General features: G+C 36.7%; 1 protein-coding gene across 3 annotated transcripts; it reads right to left on the minus strand.

Moving 5' to 3' along the window:
* Positions 1-1,325: 1,325 nt before the first annotated feature.
* Positions 1,326-18,296, minus strand: LOC127876436 (alpha-galactosidase A-like). 3 transcript variants are annotated; one of them, XM_052421718.1, is made up of 9 exons: positions 18,246-18,296; positions 15,146-15,326; positions 14,712-14,886; positions 12,870-13,047; positions 11,320-11,417; positions 10,651-10,726; positions 9,914-9,999; positions 6,826-7,023; positions 1,326-2,445 (listed from the first exon to the last, which is right to left on the minus strand). In XM_052421718.1, exons 2-9 carry the CDS (start codon positions 15,304-15,306, stop codon positions 2,182-2,184), a joined length of 1,236 nt encoding a protein of 411 aa, XP_052277678.1. In that variant the 5' UTR covers positions 15,307-15,326; positions 18,246-18,296; the 3' UTR covers positions 1,326-2,181. The 3 variants fall into 3 exon arrangements, with proteins under 3 accessions (XP_052277678.1, XP_052277677.1, XP_052277679.1); XM_052421717.1 differs by having other exon boundaries at positions 18,224-18,286; XM_052421719.1 differs by having other exon boundaries at positions 18,145-18,269.

An 18,296-nucleotide genomic window follows, 5' to 3' on the forward strand; every position in this document is an offset into this window, starting at 1 on the left:
CAGGTATTGTATAGTGTTTTTCTTGACCTGCTGTAAACTTTAAATTATCATAATAATCAAGGCCAAGTTCAATACAGCAATTCTTTAGTATTTTATGTGGAAGTTTTGATACTTCCATGACTTCAATTTTTGAAGAACCAAGGATAAAATTGGAAGTAAATGACTTGCAAACTGTTCAAGAAAGTCCTCTGCTGACAAGTGAGATCCCTTAGGATAAAAAAAGAGGTTATAGGTTTTGTAATGACTTCTCTAATAATTTTTCTATTTGCATGAGAAAAAACTAATCACAACAGAAGCTTAAATGACATAGGGTCACTTCATGGAATATCTCCTTATTTTTCGCAATATAGGACAAAATCATAACAATTCTTTAACGCCAAAGCATTTTCCGAGCTGTAGATAAGATGGCTGTTCAAAGTTTAAGTTTACAAATAGCATACCGTTAATATTTTTCCAATAAAAAATTCTTAGATATGATTGTTATGTAAAATGTAGACGAATAATTGTCATGTTGGGCCAATGGGGACTTGAAATTCTAAACCCATGGAACACACCTAAACTTAGTATAAAAGAAGGCCAAAGAATGATTTACAAAAAACAACCTATGCGCACTGTATTTATGTTTATTGAGAGACATATACAAAACATGTTTATCTGATCAATACTCTAACCAAAAAAAAAATAATCTGGCTTACAATTCCCTGAACAGAACTAAGAATGGATATATATATATATATATATATATATATGTATATATACCTTATAAAAAAAGAAAGTCAACTAAGAACATCTATTATAGCTATGAAATGCAGCAAGTATATATTATTTGAAAATGCATATCTTAAGAAATATTTTTTATGATGAAATTCCATTGAACAAACATGTGGATAGTCGACTTTGGTTTCTTAAAAAATAATAAACAAAACTTGAAATTAAGTGACTGGTTTTCTTAATACATAATTGACAAATAAATGACATACAGCCTGTGGCTTAAGCAAACATTATTTTCTGTTTGTTTTAGTGTTTAGTGTCAAAACGTGTACAAACAAATTAACTACCATTTTTTCAAGAAAATATTAACCATGGACGACGATACAATTTACATACATAAGTTAAATAACAAACTTTTTAGATTGATATTCAAATTCTTAAAGTGATACATATTTATATATAGAAATGTATGTATATGAATCTGTTTATGTCTAATTCATAAACAAATACACAATTTAAAAAAAGCAAACTTTTTCAATAGGATAATGAAAAAAAATACTGATTTTTTTTACCGAAATGGAATGTAAAATCACAGATAAATAACGGAAATATAATAATATTGAAAAATTTTTGGAAAACAAAAAGAGAATTGTATAACTATTGGAATTTAAACAATACTATTACCTAATCTTAGGGGTGTAAAAGTCCACGCACCCTCTCACATTTGTGACTTAAATTATGCTCCAGTTAAGTAAGCTTTCAAATATACTTGCCCAACCAGCTGATCCATTTTCAGAAAAGTCAGAGCTTTGATTTTGTTACAAGTGAATGTGTCTGGTAGTCACATGATTTGACTGTCCGTGTTTGGTACTATTAGATGCCTGGTGATACTGTTTGTAAATGTCCAAACAATTTCATGTACGCAATTTACCAGCTAAAAAATCATAAACCGTAAAAAACATACATGGATAACTATACTAGATATCTGACATTGAAATTAAAGGCGACCACAATATCAGTTAGCACCACCTGATTGTATCAGCTGGCAGCCCTGCAGGGTGTGTGGGTTTTTGTACATTTTTAAACTCGTAAATATGTTTTTAAAAACACACAATTTTGCATAAAAGTACCCATCTCCAATGGATATTTTATAAGAATATATTTTATGTCTGATTCAGAAAAAAAAATCCTATAAAGTACGGGTAGTTACAAAAACAATAATTGACATATGATATTTAACATGTATTTCTGTGTTAAAACTTTTCATTTTTAGACATAAACATGTCCATAATCCCTTACTTAAACTATGTATGCCACGTCATAATTATTTTCAATATGTATGAATCTAAATCTGCTTAGTCTATTCACCTGCACTTATGTAAACCATAAAAAAGTTAAAAGAACCAATCCCCGTTTGGATTTTATGACGACCAAATTACATAGGTATGTAATCTACACACAAAAATCAATTTATTGTTGTATGGTTTCCGCGACGACAATTTGAATCCCAGTAGGGTTCACCAGCAGCCTCAAGGTGTCGCTTGGCAGATATTTGCCCATGAACTGGTTCTCAAATGCCTCTGTAATACGGTACCCAGCTGTGGCATTCAGCCCTAGATCGGCCAGAGTGGACGTGAACCAGACAGGGGAACCATAGTCGTTAGACAGCAAGGCTGCTATGGCATAACGGGAACCAGACATGGGCTTGATCCAGGTCTCCATGCCATTTGAGGACTGAAATTGACATGCATGTGAATCATTAACCCATTTATGCCTAGCGTCTAGAAAAAGGCCTTGGCAAACAGCTTAGACCCTGATGAGACGCCGCATGATGCAGCGTCTCATCAGGGTCTGTGCTGTTTGCTTTTGTAAGAAATATTCTTAATATAGAAATAAATATACTAGACATCCCTAATTTTGGAAATAAATTCATCCAATTTAGAAGGATGGGAGTGTCCACTAGGCATAAATGGGTTAACAAGATGGCCATTAAGCGCCCACCTGAGATCAAGGTACGCCAATTGTAAAGAGTTTACCTCTAAACCTTGTTTTTTTAACCACACTTTATCCATATTCAAAGACAGCCTTGATACATACTTCAAATAAACATTGTGACCATGTTTTATTAAGATACACTAATAGTTGTGGATGCTAAAGTGGTAAAAAGCTTTTCATACGATTTGCACGGTTACCTTGTTTTTGTAATTAAGGTGGCCCAAAATCCAGCTTTGTCTTTATTTTGCAATGGTTACAATTTTGACCAAGCGACATCAATATAGTAAGTCATAAGTAACAAGGATTTTCTAAAAACTCAGCATACAAGAAAACACATTCTGAATGGGATTCATCCAAGGTGAGTCATGAATGTGGCCTCTAGAGTAGAAACAAGGGCTATCTTAGATTTGACCTGGCAACACATTTTTTGGACACACATGACTCAGCTTCAAACTTGGCCTCGATATTGTCAAGATACTAATTCTGATTGAGTGATCAATGTGTTTTCTAGAGTGGTAAAACGCTTTTACAAGATAAAACTTGGTAACCTTGTTATGGGACGTACATGACCTAGTTTCGAAGTAACCCTAGATATTGTCAAGATGAACATTCTGATCAAATTTCACCAATATTCATTCATAAATGTAGCTTCTTGAGCAGTGTCGTTTTTTTTCCCCAAAGATTTTACCAAGTGTGCCGCTACAGGCTGACGTCCATGGTGATTCAAGTACACCATCAGTGCTCCAGCCAGGATTTGAAAAGGGCAGGGGGGCTTTTTTGTCAAGAGGGCACCTTTGATGCACAGTATTTTGTAAAAGGGCTTTTTCAAGCGCGCGGGTGTTTCTGGAATGCTTCCTGTTGCATCTTAATTTATATGTTATTAATAATTGTTAGAATATATTATTTCCATTAATATAAAACCATTATTAAACCATTTAAATTTAATGTCTACAATTAGGAATAAATAACCTACAATGTAATAAGAGATTTATTAATCATCATATGTAAACAAATTAGGAATAGATTACCTACAATGTAATAAGAGATTTATTAATCATCATATGTAAAAAAATAATATATTTTTATTTTTTTTAGGGCAGGGGAGGCCATAGGAAGGGCAGGGCGGAGGTTCGGGAGGGCAGGGCGTGGCGCCCTTCAATTGAGGCCTAGCTGGAGCACTGCACCATCCTCTACAATAATCTACAAGAGCCTAGCCTTGGAAAAATGGGATTTAATGCATGTGCTTTAAATTTCATTCCAGATAAGCCTGTGCAGTTGGTGAAGGCTTATCAGAGACAAATCTTTCCACTTTCAAAGTCTCATCTAAACACAAATCTGGTCTAGGTGGAAATTGTGGTCTCTGATAAGCCAGTGTGGGACAACACTTAACATACATGCATCAAGCCAGTGTGGGACAACACTTTACATACATGCATCAAGCTCCATTTTCCCAGAGGATCCTGGTTAAAAAATCTACCATGGACAGCCTATATGCCTGTATACCCAGGGGATCCTGGTTTAAAAAAAGTCTACCATGGACAGCCTATGTCTGTATACCCAGGGGATCCTGGTTAAAAAAGTCTACCATGGACAGCCTATATACCTGTATACCCAGGGGATCCTGGTTAAAAAGTCTACCTTATGCAGCCTATATGCCTGTATACCCAGGGATCCTGGTTAAAAAGTCTACATTTGACATCCTATATGCCTGTATACCCAGGTTATGCTGGTTAAAAAGTCTACATTGGACAGCCTATATGCCTGTTTACCCAGGAAATCCTGCTTAAAAAGTCTACATTGGACAGCCTATATGCCTGTATACCCAGGGGATCCTGGTTGAAAAGTCTACATTGGACAGCCTATATGCCTGTATACCCAGGGGATCCTGGTTTAAAAAGTCTACCTTGGACAGCCTAATTATGCTTGTATACCAAGGGGATCCTGGTTGATAAGTCTACCTTGGACAGCCTAATTATGCCTGTATACCCAGGGGGATCCTGGTTAAAATTTCTACCTTGGACAGCCCATATGCCTGTATACCAAGGGGATCCTGGTTACAAAGTCTACCTTGGACAGCCTATATGCCTGTATATCCAGAGGATCCTGGTTAAAAAGTCTACATTGAACAGCCATTATGCCTGTATACCCAGGGAATCCTGGTTATAAAGTCTACCTTGGACAGCCAATATGCCTGTATACACAGGGGATCCTGGTTATAAAGTCTACCTTGGACATCCTTTATGCCTGTATACCCAGGGGATCCTGGTTGAAAAGTCTACCTTGGACAGCCTATATGCCTGTATACCCAGGGGATCCTGGTTGAAAAGACTACCATTGACAGCCTATATGCCTGTATACCCAGGGGATCCTGGTAAAAGTCTACCTTGGACAGCCTATATGTCTGTATACCCAGGGGATCCTGGTTGAAAAGTCTACCATGGACAGCCTATATGCCTGTATACCCAGGGATCCTGGTTGAAAAGTCTACCTTGGACAAGCCTATATGTCTGTATACCCAGGGGATCCTGGTTGAAAAGTCTACCTTGGACAGCCTATATACCTATATACCCAGGGGATCCTGGTTGAAAAGACTACCATTGACAGCCTATATGCCTGTATACCCAGGGGATCCTGGTAAAAGTCTACCTTGGACAGCCTATATGTCTGTATACCCAGGGGATCCTGGTTGAAAAGTCTACCATGGACAGCCTATATGCCTGTATACCCAGGGATCCTGGTTGAAAAGTCTACCTTGGACAGCCTATATGTCTGTATACCCAGGGGATCCTGGTTGAAAAGTCTACCTTGGACAGCCTATATGCCTGTATACCCAGGGTATCCTGGTTGAAAAGACTACCATTGACAGCCTATATGCCTGTATACCCAGGGGATCCTGGTAAAAGTCTACCTTGGACAGCCTATATGTCTGTATACCCAGGGGATCCTGGTTGAAAAGTCTACCATGAACAGCCTAAATGCCTGTATACCCAGGGGATCCTGGTTAAAAAGTCTACCTTGGACAGCCTATATGCCTGTATACCCAGGGGATCCTGGTTGAATAGACTACCATTGACAGCCTATATGCCTGTATACCCAGGGGATCCTGGTAAAAGTCTACCTTGGACAGCCTATATGTCTGTATACCCAGGGGATCCTGGTTGAAAAGTCTACCATGGACAGCCTATATGCCTGTATACCCAGGGGATCCTGGTTAAAAGGTCTACATTGGACAGCCTATATGTCTGTATACCCAGGGGATCCTGGTTGAAAAGTCTACCTTGGACAGCCTGTATGCCTGTATACCCAGGGGATCCTGGTTGAAAAGACTACCATTGACAGCCTATATGCCTGTATACCCAGGGGATCCTGGTAAAAGTCTACCTTGGACAGCCTATATGTCGGTATACCCAGGGGATCCTGGTTGAAAAGTCTACAATGGACAGCCTATATGCCTGTATACCCAGGGGATCCTGGTTGAAAATTCTACCTTGGACAGCCTATATGTCTGTATACCCAGGGGATCCTGGTTGAAAAGTCTACCATGGACAGCCTATATGCCTGTATACCCAGGGGATCCTGGTTAAAAAGACTACCATTGACAGCCTATATGCCTGTATACCCAGGGGATCCTGGTAAAAGTCTACCTTGGACAGCCTATATGTCTGTATACCCAGGGGATCCTGGTTAAAAAGTCTACCATGGACAGCCTATATGCCTGTATACCCAGGGGATCCTGGTTGAAAAGTCTACCTTGGACAGCCTATATGCCTGTATACCCAGGGAATCCTGGTTAAAAAGTCTACCTTGGACAGCCTATATGCCTGTATGTCCAGGGGATCCTGGTTAAAAAGTCAACATTGGGCAGCCTATATGCCTGTATACCTAGGGGTCCAGGTTAAAAAGTCTACCTTGGACAACCTATATGCCTGTATGCCCAGGGGATCCTGGTTAAAAGTCTACGTTGGACAGCCTATATGCCTGTATACCCAGGGGATCCTGGTTAAAAAGTCTACCTTGGACAGCCTTTAGGCCTGTATACCCAGGGGATCCTGGTTAAAAAGTTTATGTTGGACAGCCTATATGCCTGTATACCCAGGCGATCCTGGTTAAAAAGTCTACCTTGGACAGCCTATATGCCTGTATGCCCAGGGGATCCTGGTTGATAGCGATGAGGTTTTTATTGAGCAGCAGCTGCTGTGATGACTTGCGTATGTGACGGACGTCGTTGGACATGAACATCGGTGAGGCCATCATGCACCACATCCCGAAGTGGGCCCTCTCTTGGTCTTCGCTGAGACCAAAGTTACCAATGGAAAGCTGCAATTAATATGGTAATACATGTATAATTTGATATATGAGTTTCGCTACAGGAAAACCAAGCTTAAGGCATGTGAGTAAAGTGTTGTCCCTGATTAGCCTGTTCAGTCCAGATATTTGAATATCTGTTGTGGATATAAGGATATGGAGTCGTTGCAGGCAAACTTTTACATGATGATCCAAAGGTCAAGTTTGAATTGAATGTCTCTAGTAATGACAGAGATTTGTTCTTGTTGCACACAATCTTTTACCTGCATTTCAGCAGGCATTCAAACCCTAACTGTTTCTAAGTTAAAACAGAGAGATCATAATCCAATTAAAAGGCTGGTATAAGTTATAGGACTTGGTGGGTGACTATTAATATAGACCTTAAAACCATATTTTAAGTTTCATACCAACACCAGAAATAGATATGGAATTGTCACACTCAAACGTTTCCCTGAATATCTAAGTACCCAAATGGCCTAATTCTGCTGAATGCATGTCACAGTTATGGGTCTTGGTAAGTGATCTCCCATGATGATCACGAAGACATGAGTGAAGTATCAATTGAATATCCCTAGTGGTTAAAGAGATAGGTACTTGTTGCATGCAAAAATTGGCCTAAATTTCATCTTGCATGCAAACCTTAACAGAACTTTTATAAGTACAAAAGGAGACCTTATCCTACTAAAAAGCTCATCAAAGTTATAGGTATTGGTCATAAAGTCCCTGAAGTCACAAGTCAAGTTTTATTTTAATATCAAAGGTAGATACATATTTATGGAGTAATTGCCTGCAAATGTTAACAACAGCAATGATTCAGTACAAAAGGGGTACAAATTATGCTCAATTGAAAGTAATGGAACTTGGTCAGCAACCTAACACAATGACCCTGAACATAATCTTCTAATGAATGCATGTCTAGATAGTGACATGAAGATGTTGCAAGTTCATCTTAATCAGAGCATAACGCAGACGCCATCATTTTGGAGTGTTTGGTTATTAGTAATGTAAAAACAAGAGCTGTCAGAGGACAGCGCGCTCGACTATTCGAGTGCTTGACAGTATAACGTAACCCATCATGGGGAAATTGTTCATATTCAATAATTTATTAGACGATCTTTCAAAAATAACAAAAGGAAAAAAAAAATTTTTTTTTTTCGGGGGGGGGGGGGGGGGGGGGTTGGGAGGTTGAGAGGGGGGTATAATGTGGGGTGTGGTAATTTATAAGACGATGTTTAAAAAAAAATGTTGGGGGGGTGGGGGGTAAGGGGGTGGGGGGTGAGAGGGGGGTATAATGTGGGGTTTGGAATCCATTGTGGTATTCAGGTAAGTGTTGTTTTGTCAAAGTAATAATAAAATGTGATCATAAATAAAGAAGTTATGGCAATTAAAGCAAAAGGTTCAATTATCTAAGTGTTAAAGGGGCCATAATTATGTCAAAATGCTTGATACAGTGGTCTGCTCTTGTTTATAGGTTGGGGTCATGTTGGTAAACAAGTATGCCACATATAAAAGCAATATGTCAAAGGATATAGGAAATATTTGGGGTAGTACGCAAACTTTGACATAGATTTATCAATAATATGCATATTCTTAGTATAAAAGGGGCAATAATTATGACAAAATGCTTGATAGAGTTGTCTGCTCTTGTTTATAGGTTGGTTAACAAGTATGCAAAATACAAAAGCAATATGTCAAGGGACAATGAAAATAAATGGGGTAGTACGAAAACTTTAACATTTGCTGCATATTCTAAGTGGAAAAGGGGCCATAATTATGACAAAATGCTTGATAGAGTTGTCTGCTCTTGTTTATAGGTTGGGGTCATGTTGGTAAACAAGTATGCAAAATATGAAAGCAATATGTCAAGGGACAAAGAAAATATTTGGGGTAGTACGAAAACTTTAACATTTGCTGCATATTCTTAGTGGAAAAGGGGCCATAGTTAAGACAAAATGCTTGATAGAGTTGTCTGCTCTTGTTTGTAGGTTCGGGTCATGTTGGTAAACAAGTATGCAAAATATGAAAGCAATATGTCAAGGGACAAACAAAATAAATGGGGTAGTACGAAAACTTTAACATTCGCTGCATATTCTAAGTGGAAAAGGGGCCATAATTATGACAAAATGCTTGATAGAGTTGTCTGCTCTTGTTTATAGGTTGGGGTCATGTTGGTAAACAAGTATGCAAAATATGAAAGCAATATGTCAAGGGACAAAGAAAATATTTGGGGTAGTACGAAAACTTTAACATTTGCACGCAGACGAAGACGCAGACGCAGATGCCGACGCCGGGGTGAGTAGGATAGCTCCACTATACATGTATATATTTCATATATAATAGTCGAGCTAATAATAGCACTGTCATAAAGGAGCATCCTTATTATGAAGATGTGCCAAATTTCAACTTTATTTGTCTATTTATTTAACTACATTGATGCAAGTGGTTATAATAATGGACACAAAGAATTAATTAAGGTTCATGTGCAGAAAAATTTCAACTTCATATGTCTAGTTAACTATATGGTTGCAAGCGGCTATAACTATGCCCGTAACTAATATATTAGCACCCAGTAAATGTATTTCTATGTAAAAACTGTAAGCGGAAGCACAGAAAAACAGATATTGGCGTGTGCCATTTATCAAAATGTCAGGACGAAAATTAAATGGAAGTAGACCCACTTCCTTAGAACAGTATATTAAAAAAAAAGCCAGTTTTTTTTCCACTTCATTATAGTTTGGTTATTGATTTCCAACTTGAAAAGTACCTAAACTTCCGATTTTAGGTTGCTTAATTGTGCATTTTCCTGATACGATAAGAGAGAACACCTCTACTAGGCGTTATCCGACATCTCTTCAACTATTCCCAGGGGACACCCTGGATACAACAAGGCCCAGATGCTCACCTCGTCAGGGTCATTCCAGTTACCTGGTCCTGCTACCTCTCGGAAACCGTAGGTGTTGTTGCCATAGAAATCGATTGTGTTGTACACTGAAATGAGTTATTGCCAGAATTAAACATTGATTATTGACTGTGTCATCCATACATGTACATGCAATATACACTACTGTTTGTACACTTCTTGGTACACTTAAATGAAGTTCTGAAAAATTTAATCTTTAATTAATAACATACAGCACAATTCATATCAGTGCGAGTATCTATTACAGTGTGCAATGATCTTTATTTCAATCGCAAGCCTATTGATATAATACTTTGTCATTTTTTAAATAAAAATGCTTAGAAAATGTGTTTTATAATAAAGCAAAGTGTAATTATATTATTTAAGGATTTGATGAGATCTTATAACCTGTCAGAGTTTTAAACATTTAGCTTTGTCACAAACATTACTAATACCCCTGCACCAGTCGTGCGCTACGATCAAGAGTAAATACATCACACTTGTTTAGATTGTAGTGCAAGAAACTGGTCTTGAATGTCTACACTACATGGTGATCACATATGTGTAGACTCTATATAGTCACTGGATATATGTAGGAGTTGTTGGCTCCAGAAATGTATAACATTTTATGCTGATAGGGTAACATGTCACACAGTGATTCTAATATTCCCCTTATCAAAGTGCATGTGTAGGGGTACAGGTATAACAAGGAGGACAATCTAACAACATGATAGTCTTACCATAGCTCCAGTCATCTCTAATGTCCACAAAGTTTCTCCACATGTTACAGTGTTGGGCCACCAGCTTGTATTTTGTCTGAATTTATAAGAATTTTTGTATAAGACTTAATGGATGTGCAAAAAATTATCATCTTAGATAAGCCTGTGCTATCTGCACTGGCTTATAAGGGACAACACTTTCTGCTTCCATGAAATGTTTTCTGTAAAGGAAGTCTCTTCAAAACAAAAGTCCAGTCTATGCGGAAAATGTCTTCCCAAATAAGCCTGTGCAAACAGAACTATAATATTAAAAATAATCTAAAATAACTTTAACTTCATGGCCAAAAGGTTTAACAGGTTTTTATTCATTCCTATTCAAATTTAAGTTGATTCATATTCGGGGCTTATCGGAGAAAAGGCCCTAGTTATGCACACACTTTCCAAATTATCATTCAAAAGCATTTCAAACACTTTTTTATTATTTATGTACATGTATTTCAATTGATAATTATTTGTAAAAAAAAAATTAATAGTTTTAATTTAATATTTTTCTAAGTGATTAGTGTAATTTGGCTAGTTTGATTATGACACATACATTCGTTTTTGATTCTGTAACACATACAGTTTGAATTTGTCGATTTGCCCATCTGAGAAGTCCTTTCAATTACAGTCAAACTTAAACGCACCGACCTGCGATCCTGAACATGCCGGCCAGCTGCACGCATACAGTATGGGCCGGTTTGTGACCCGAGTGCTCTGATTCAGGAAAAACTCCATCACCTGGTAGCCTGAATAATGGAGAAATCACTGATATGAACAACGAACAGGAAAAACTCCATCGCCTGGTAGCCTAAACAATGGAGCAATCACTGATATGAACAACGAACAGGAAAAACTCCATCGCCTGGTAGCCTAAACAATGGAGCAATCACTGATATGAACAACGAACAGGAAAAACTCCATCGCCTGGTAGCCTAAACAATGGAGCAATCACTGATATGAACATTGAACAGGAAAAACTCCATCGCCTGGTAGCCTAAACAATGGAGCAATCACTGATATGAACAACGAACAGGAAAAACTCCATCGCCTGGTAGCCTAAACAATGGAGCAATCACTGATATGAACAACGAACAGGAAAAACTCCATCGCCTGGTAGCCTAAACAATGGAGCAATCACTGATATGAACAACGAACAGGAAAAACTCCATCGCCTGGTAGCCTAAACAATGGAGCAATCACTGATATGAACAACGAACAGGAAAAACTCCATCACCTGGTAGCCTAAACAATGGAGCAATCACTGATATGAACAACGAACAGGAAAAACTCCATCACCTGGTAGCCTAAACAATGGAGCAATCACTGATAATAAGCCTCCCTCCGGGAGAAAATGGGGCTTAATGAATGTGCAAAATGTGTCTGTCCTGATTAGCCTGTGCAGTCCCCGCAGGCTTATGGTATGTATATGCGATCCTTAAGTCATGGCCAGTTTTGAACCCTGGGACATTATCAATCAGCAGTAATATTCTAAGTATAAAAGCGCTGATTGTTGTGGTTTCGGAGGATATAATTTTTTTTAATCATGTGAACCCTGCAGTGTGGCCTATTTTTGACTCCAATGAAATAATTGTAACAAACTCAGAAGAGGGTCGTTGTACAATATTACACAACAAATATTAAATCCAAACTCTTGATGTTTCAGAAAATAAGAATGTTTAATTATTACTACATGTATAGAAGTAATTACTTTATCACACAACAAATATTCGACCCCTTACCTATGTGTTTAAGGAGAAGATTCTTAAAGATTTAATGTTAAACCCGTTACCACTTAGATATGTATATTTACACATTTGTAGTCCTTTAGAAAGTTACATTTAGTTAAAGACCTTTCTTACTAAATTCAAGTTTTAAAGGCTACATTTCCAATCCTTATATACTGATGAGCAGCAAAGGACATAAAACCTGAACAGACTGCGAGTTACTATGCTATTATAATTGCAGGTCAGAGTTATAGAAACTTGGTAAGTGATGTCACAATATAACCCCTAACACAAGTGTAAAGTTTCAATCAATTATGGTAGCGTTAGTATAATCAGTAATATTTAGATATTACACCTCAAGCTTTACTAGTACATTATAAAGCAGAAAGTGTTGTCCCTGATTAGCCGCTGCCCATGCGGACTAAACAGGCTAAGACCAGTTTTCCCAAAACAAGCCTAAATTAAAATTGAAACCTGTTTCTAAGTCCTCCAGTCCACCTGCCCAGCAGCAGTCAAGTTTCAGCATGTCTACGCCCCAGCTGGCAAAGGTCTCAGCATCTGTCTGTAGGTAGAACTTGCTGCCAGGGTAGAGCTTGCATGTGTGAAGACCCATGTCAGCATAGATGCCAAGTCTCAAACCTTTGGAATGGATCTGAAGATTAAAGATATATATATGTTATCAAGTCCATTTAGTGCAGCCTTATGGATTGGATGACAGCCTATCTTTTAAATATTGAATTATTAATTTTTGTTGCTATTATTAGAACTTTATGTTTCTCATTTATTATCATGACAATTTATTACTAGGGTATCAAATAAAGAAAAAGAAGTATTTATAAATATGACAAATATGTTATATAATTATAATTATATATTTTCAATAGATTTACATGATTTAAAAAGCATAATCGAGTAATGAATATATATTGTATACCGTAGTATTCACAAATCAGTTTCATAGCCTCACATAAGAAACATGAAGTTAATGCAATGCTTACCAAACACCCTTTATCAATTAGAAAAATATATGGAAAGGTTAAACCACACACAAAATATAGTTTACCATATCAACAACTTGTCTGCTTACCGCTAGAGACTCAGAAATATTTAGCTGCTTTTGATATAAATTATGTACCCTAGCCTGAAAAAGCCCCGACCACAATTGAGATTGAAACCGGGACTTACCGCTTCAAAATCAGACAGACACTGTACCGCCCTGCTATAAAAGCTAGCTCATATAGAAAGGCAGTATAAGTTCCCCTTATACTGACCTTACTACATGTACATAAACCCCCTCCATTTGCAAAATTCTTCCACAAATTTTCTACTGCCATGACATCTTTGGGATGTCTGACACACACATTGTTTTTTTTCGATGGGTGCCAATATAACCCAACTATGAAAAATCCCCACAATGGAGATTGAACCCTAGGCCTTCAGGTTCCAAATCAGGCAGACACTCTACCTACCTCGTCACTATAAAAGCTAGCTCAGCAAGGCAGTATAAGTTCTCATTATAAAGAACCCTGCTACAATAATATTTAAATGAACAGACATTTACACTCAGGGAGGCTTTTCAAAGAAATTGCCTAATCTACATACTCAAATTCATGAACAATTTATACCTTTTACAGACTCAGTATTAAAAAATTACAAAAAAACTAACAGGTTACTCTAGTTTTGTATCAGGTGAGGCCTAGAATAAAATAATGGCATTTTTTTACTTGTGCAGAGCCTGATGGGAGTTTTTTCTGTTTATTTTAATACTAACCTTCATTGTTTTACAGAAATAATGAAAGCAAATACTCTTTAACGTTAATTTACCTGTTGAATGACATTATGTTGAGATTTCAGACCTGTTTTTATTTTTTAAATATTTGTAAAATTAATGCGTTGCTGTTATTCTTTCTTCTAGTGTCTCAAATGTACTACATTCTTGTATCAAATTGCTTGTTTTCTTGAACCTGATTCATTTTTACCAAAAATGCTGACTTTGCAGTTGATTCTGAGTAATATGACAAACTTCTAAAAACTGACTGAAATAAACACCTACCATATACCTCAAAATTATATCAGGCACCTTTGTATCAGGTAGATCAACATAATGGTATGTTTAAATATTATAATTGTCTCAGAAAAACCATAACCTTGTTTCTGAAAAAAGTAAAAACACATAATAAATATAACGGATTTTTAAAAATCTTTCCTTCAATGAACGATGATGAATAAAAAAGAAGCCCTTCATACTGAGGTCGGTAAATAATACAAGCAGTAAAAGGAAAAAACATGTGCAGATCTACATGCAAGACTTCTTACATAATCAGCCAGTGCTTTGATGCCACTGGGAAACCTGGCTGGATCAGGCTGCAGACGACCGTCCGGTCCCCGTTCTGGGAGCATCCAGCAGTCATCAATTGATACGTACTGGTACCCAGCATCTCTGTATCCATTGCTTGCCATTGCGTCTGCTATCTGCATGAACAGCCGCTCACTGAAGACAATGCACACAAGTGCTTGTAAATAGTAATAAATAAAGTTTGAACAATCATTTAATGCTCTGTGATGTAACAAATAAAGGCTGTTAATGGTCAACTTGACTTTACATAACAATTAATTTTCATTGTAAAATGTATTTATATAAAATAAAAATATTGAAAGTATTGGTCCTAAATATTGGTCATGCTCAAACTACTTTGAATATATTATTCGATGTCAAATGCAAATCCATGGTCTTATAATGAACTAACTACCTGATACAATTGTCTGGATCATCTTTGCAGTTCAGATTACATCGGAACCTCTGCCATTGCATCCAACCCATAGGGGGTGTCCTGGCCAGTCCATTATCAAGCGCTGCTGTCAATGACAGAAACTGCAACACTAGCAGGACAAGGGCTTCTACTGCTCTCATATCTGACGACAACTTAGGTGCTGTAAAATAAACATAATGAAGCTTATGAAAAATAATGTTAGTAGTGTTATGGTAATATTAAACACAAGTAAACGAGTACACAAAAAATAAACACAATTTATTTATGCCTAATCAGTGGTGTAAAATTTTGCTAAAAGCAAGTCGCCCTGCAGGGCCACCAGAGTACAAAATTAGGTCACCCATACTTATTTTGTGGTTGCGCCGAATTTTTTACAGTAAAATGATAATGATTCTATGTTTTAAGTAATCAGTTGTTCACTTTACTACACTGCAGATCCATGGATCATGATCGCGATATAACTTGCGATGCACATGTATAGCACATCATTTGTTTAATATAATTTATTTAAACAACTCTATTGGCTTACCCATTTAAATGAATTACATCTGCGTTAAATTATCAAACTAATTAAGTTAAATAAATATCTCATAGCAATTATGGGTTATACGAACAGGTAACAATGTTAAGTCCCAAAAGTGTACCCAATTTTTTCTACACACAAGACACATGATGACGTGAAATTAGCTGATGTAAAATTCAGACAATGCATGTATTTCGTGTGTAAGGAAAAAAGTACATCACTTGATTCCTAATGCCACAGTGAAGACGTTTCCATGGGAAGTACGTGCTATAAGCTACTGACGTGAGACTGTTACAATTCCAGGGTGTTGAGCATTTGGCCAGTATGCTTGTTGCTCTATGAGTGAAGACACAGAGAAGGTGCGAAAAATGGGATTGAACAGGATTTCAGGATTTATTCATAGAAAGGAACTTTATGTTGATGAAAATGCGGTCATCCGATCGGGCGAGTGTTTCAGAATTGAATTCCCCGGATGCTAATAGTAAGTCACCAATGCGAGCGGGCGACTGGAATTTTATACCCCTGCTAATGAATGATATAAATAGAAACAAGAGATGTGTTCGTCAGAAACACAATGCCCCCTATTGCGCCGCTTTGAATTTTTTTTTTGACCTTTGACCTTGAAGGATGACCTTGACCTTGAACTTCCACCACTCAAAATGTGCAGCTTCATGAGAATGCCGCTTTGCAAAAAAATAATTTTTGTTGACCTTTGACCTTGAAGGATGACCTTGACCTTGAACTTCCACCACTCAAAATGTGCAGCTTCATGAGAACGCCGCTTTGAACATTTTTTTTTTACCTTTGACCTTGAAGGATGACCTTGACCTTGAACTTCCACCACTCAAAATGTGCAGCTTCATGAGATACACATGCATGCCAAATATCAAGTTTCTATATTCAATAATGCAAAAGTTATGGCCAACGTTAAAGGATTTTTTTCTGACGGACGGACAGACTGACATACACACATACTAACATACTGACAGACTGTTCAACTGCTATATGCCACCCTACTGGGGGCATAAAAACAAAGAAAATGGGTACACACAAAAATATACACAATTTATTTATGCCTTATGAATGATAATAGCATTACTGAGTGTCATGTTAATATTTCTTAGCTACAATAGCTAAATGAACATGGTTTATACAATATTAATAATCTATGGTGAAGAGCAGATATTATGATTGTTCAAATGCATGCACAATATTGACCATCTGAAATGGGACAAACTGTTTTGGTTGTCACAAAAAGATTTGCATGGTTATTCTTGGAAACTCCAGACATTAAAGAGCAAAAAGAATATCAGAATTAATTATTTTTACATTAAAGCTATTTTATTTTGGAACGGTCTAAACGAATGAACTATTTCATCAGATGATCACGATGTTAACTAGCTGAAATAATTCGCGTTCAGAATAAGAGTCTGCCATAGCAAAAATCATCAAAAGACTCTATGGCGGCAATTTGTATTGACTAGATGTTAACCTTTTCCAGAGACGTAGATAACATGTCTCTGCCTTTTCAAAACCCAACTAAAACATGAAAACTGGAACAAACAATTTTTTAACAATTATATTAAGCGCACTATACAATAAATTAGTATTCTCATATGTTTTAGAAAATCTACAAGAAGTCAATAATCTGAATGGACAGGATAGCTAAACTGCTAAAATTATGGCCCTAAGATCAAGGCATGAAACACCTTATCATAACTTATAAGTATGGAGCAGGATGACATCGAACCAAATAGAGTATCTTTTCTAAAAAATAATAAGTAATAATAACTTTGAAGTTATCACTCTCATAGGACTATCTACTCAAACTTTTCCTGTATATTCGGCCACTTAAGAGTGAAATTGACTTTTTCTACTGAATGAAAAGATTTTCAGTGCAAGTGAGACATTTAATTAAACATTTTATATCTTCCCCACAAAAGTATGGCAAAATAATTTACAAGGCAGGTATTTCCTTAGTAACAGGCCAATTCTAGGTGTGCACCCTAGCAACCCTGATGTGTTGGTGTCTTTCATATCAATCTGTTCAGTCATCATTTTTATAGAAAAACATAAAAACGTTTTAAGTAATTTGGATATAAATCACTAAATTAATATTCTTATAGACTAATAAACACAAAAATACTGTTAAAACGTGAATATTTGCAGAATTATTGGTATTTACACAGCATGGGTAGCAGATTTTACATAATTTTTACCAAAATTTAATTGTTCCCTAAAAAAAATCAAAATTCACATGTGTTTAACCAAAATACAACATCTATGTTATAGATTTTTCTAAATAAGCATAACTAACTTAAGTTTTATCAGGAATATGTCTTAATGATCAAAATAAGGGGGTGGATGAATCTATAGGAATGGATGAAACTATAGGAAAGAAGGACATGTATCACTCTGCAACTAAGCTATTGAGTAAAATTCTTTTTGATCATACCCTCTTTGCAATTATTTTCAATCAAATACACATAATTGACATAAAACCTTAAACACAAGATGATTTAAGTCATAGTTACACATTTTTTTGCAAAATATTACTTCCTTATCTTCACCGGTTCTCTTTCCGAAACAACAACAACAACGTATACA

Source organism: Dreissena polymorpha, chromosome 4 (genome assembly GCF_020536995.1).
Source record: "Dreissena polymorpha isolate Duluth1 chromosome 4, UMN_Dpol_1.0, whole genome shotgun sequence".
Lineage (NCBI taxonomy): Eukaryota > Metazoa > Mollusca > Bivalvia > Myida > Dreissenidae > Dreissena > Dreissena polymorpha.

Bases quoted from the DNA above. Each gene is read 5' to 3' on its own strand.
- LOC127876436 (XM_052421717.1), bottom strand. The intron at 14,887-15,145 runs GTAGTTAGTTCA...CATTGTCTTCAG, and splicing joins GATCCAGACAATTGTATCAG to TGAGCGGCTGTTCATGCAGA. The intron at 10,727-11,319 runs GTCGGTGCGTTT...TTATAAATTCAG, and splicing joins CGGCATGTTCAGGATCGCAG to ACAAAATACAAGCTGGTGGC.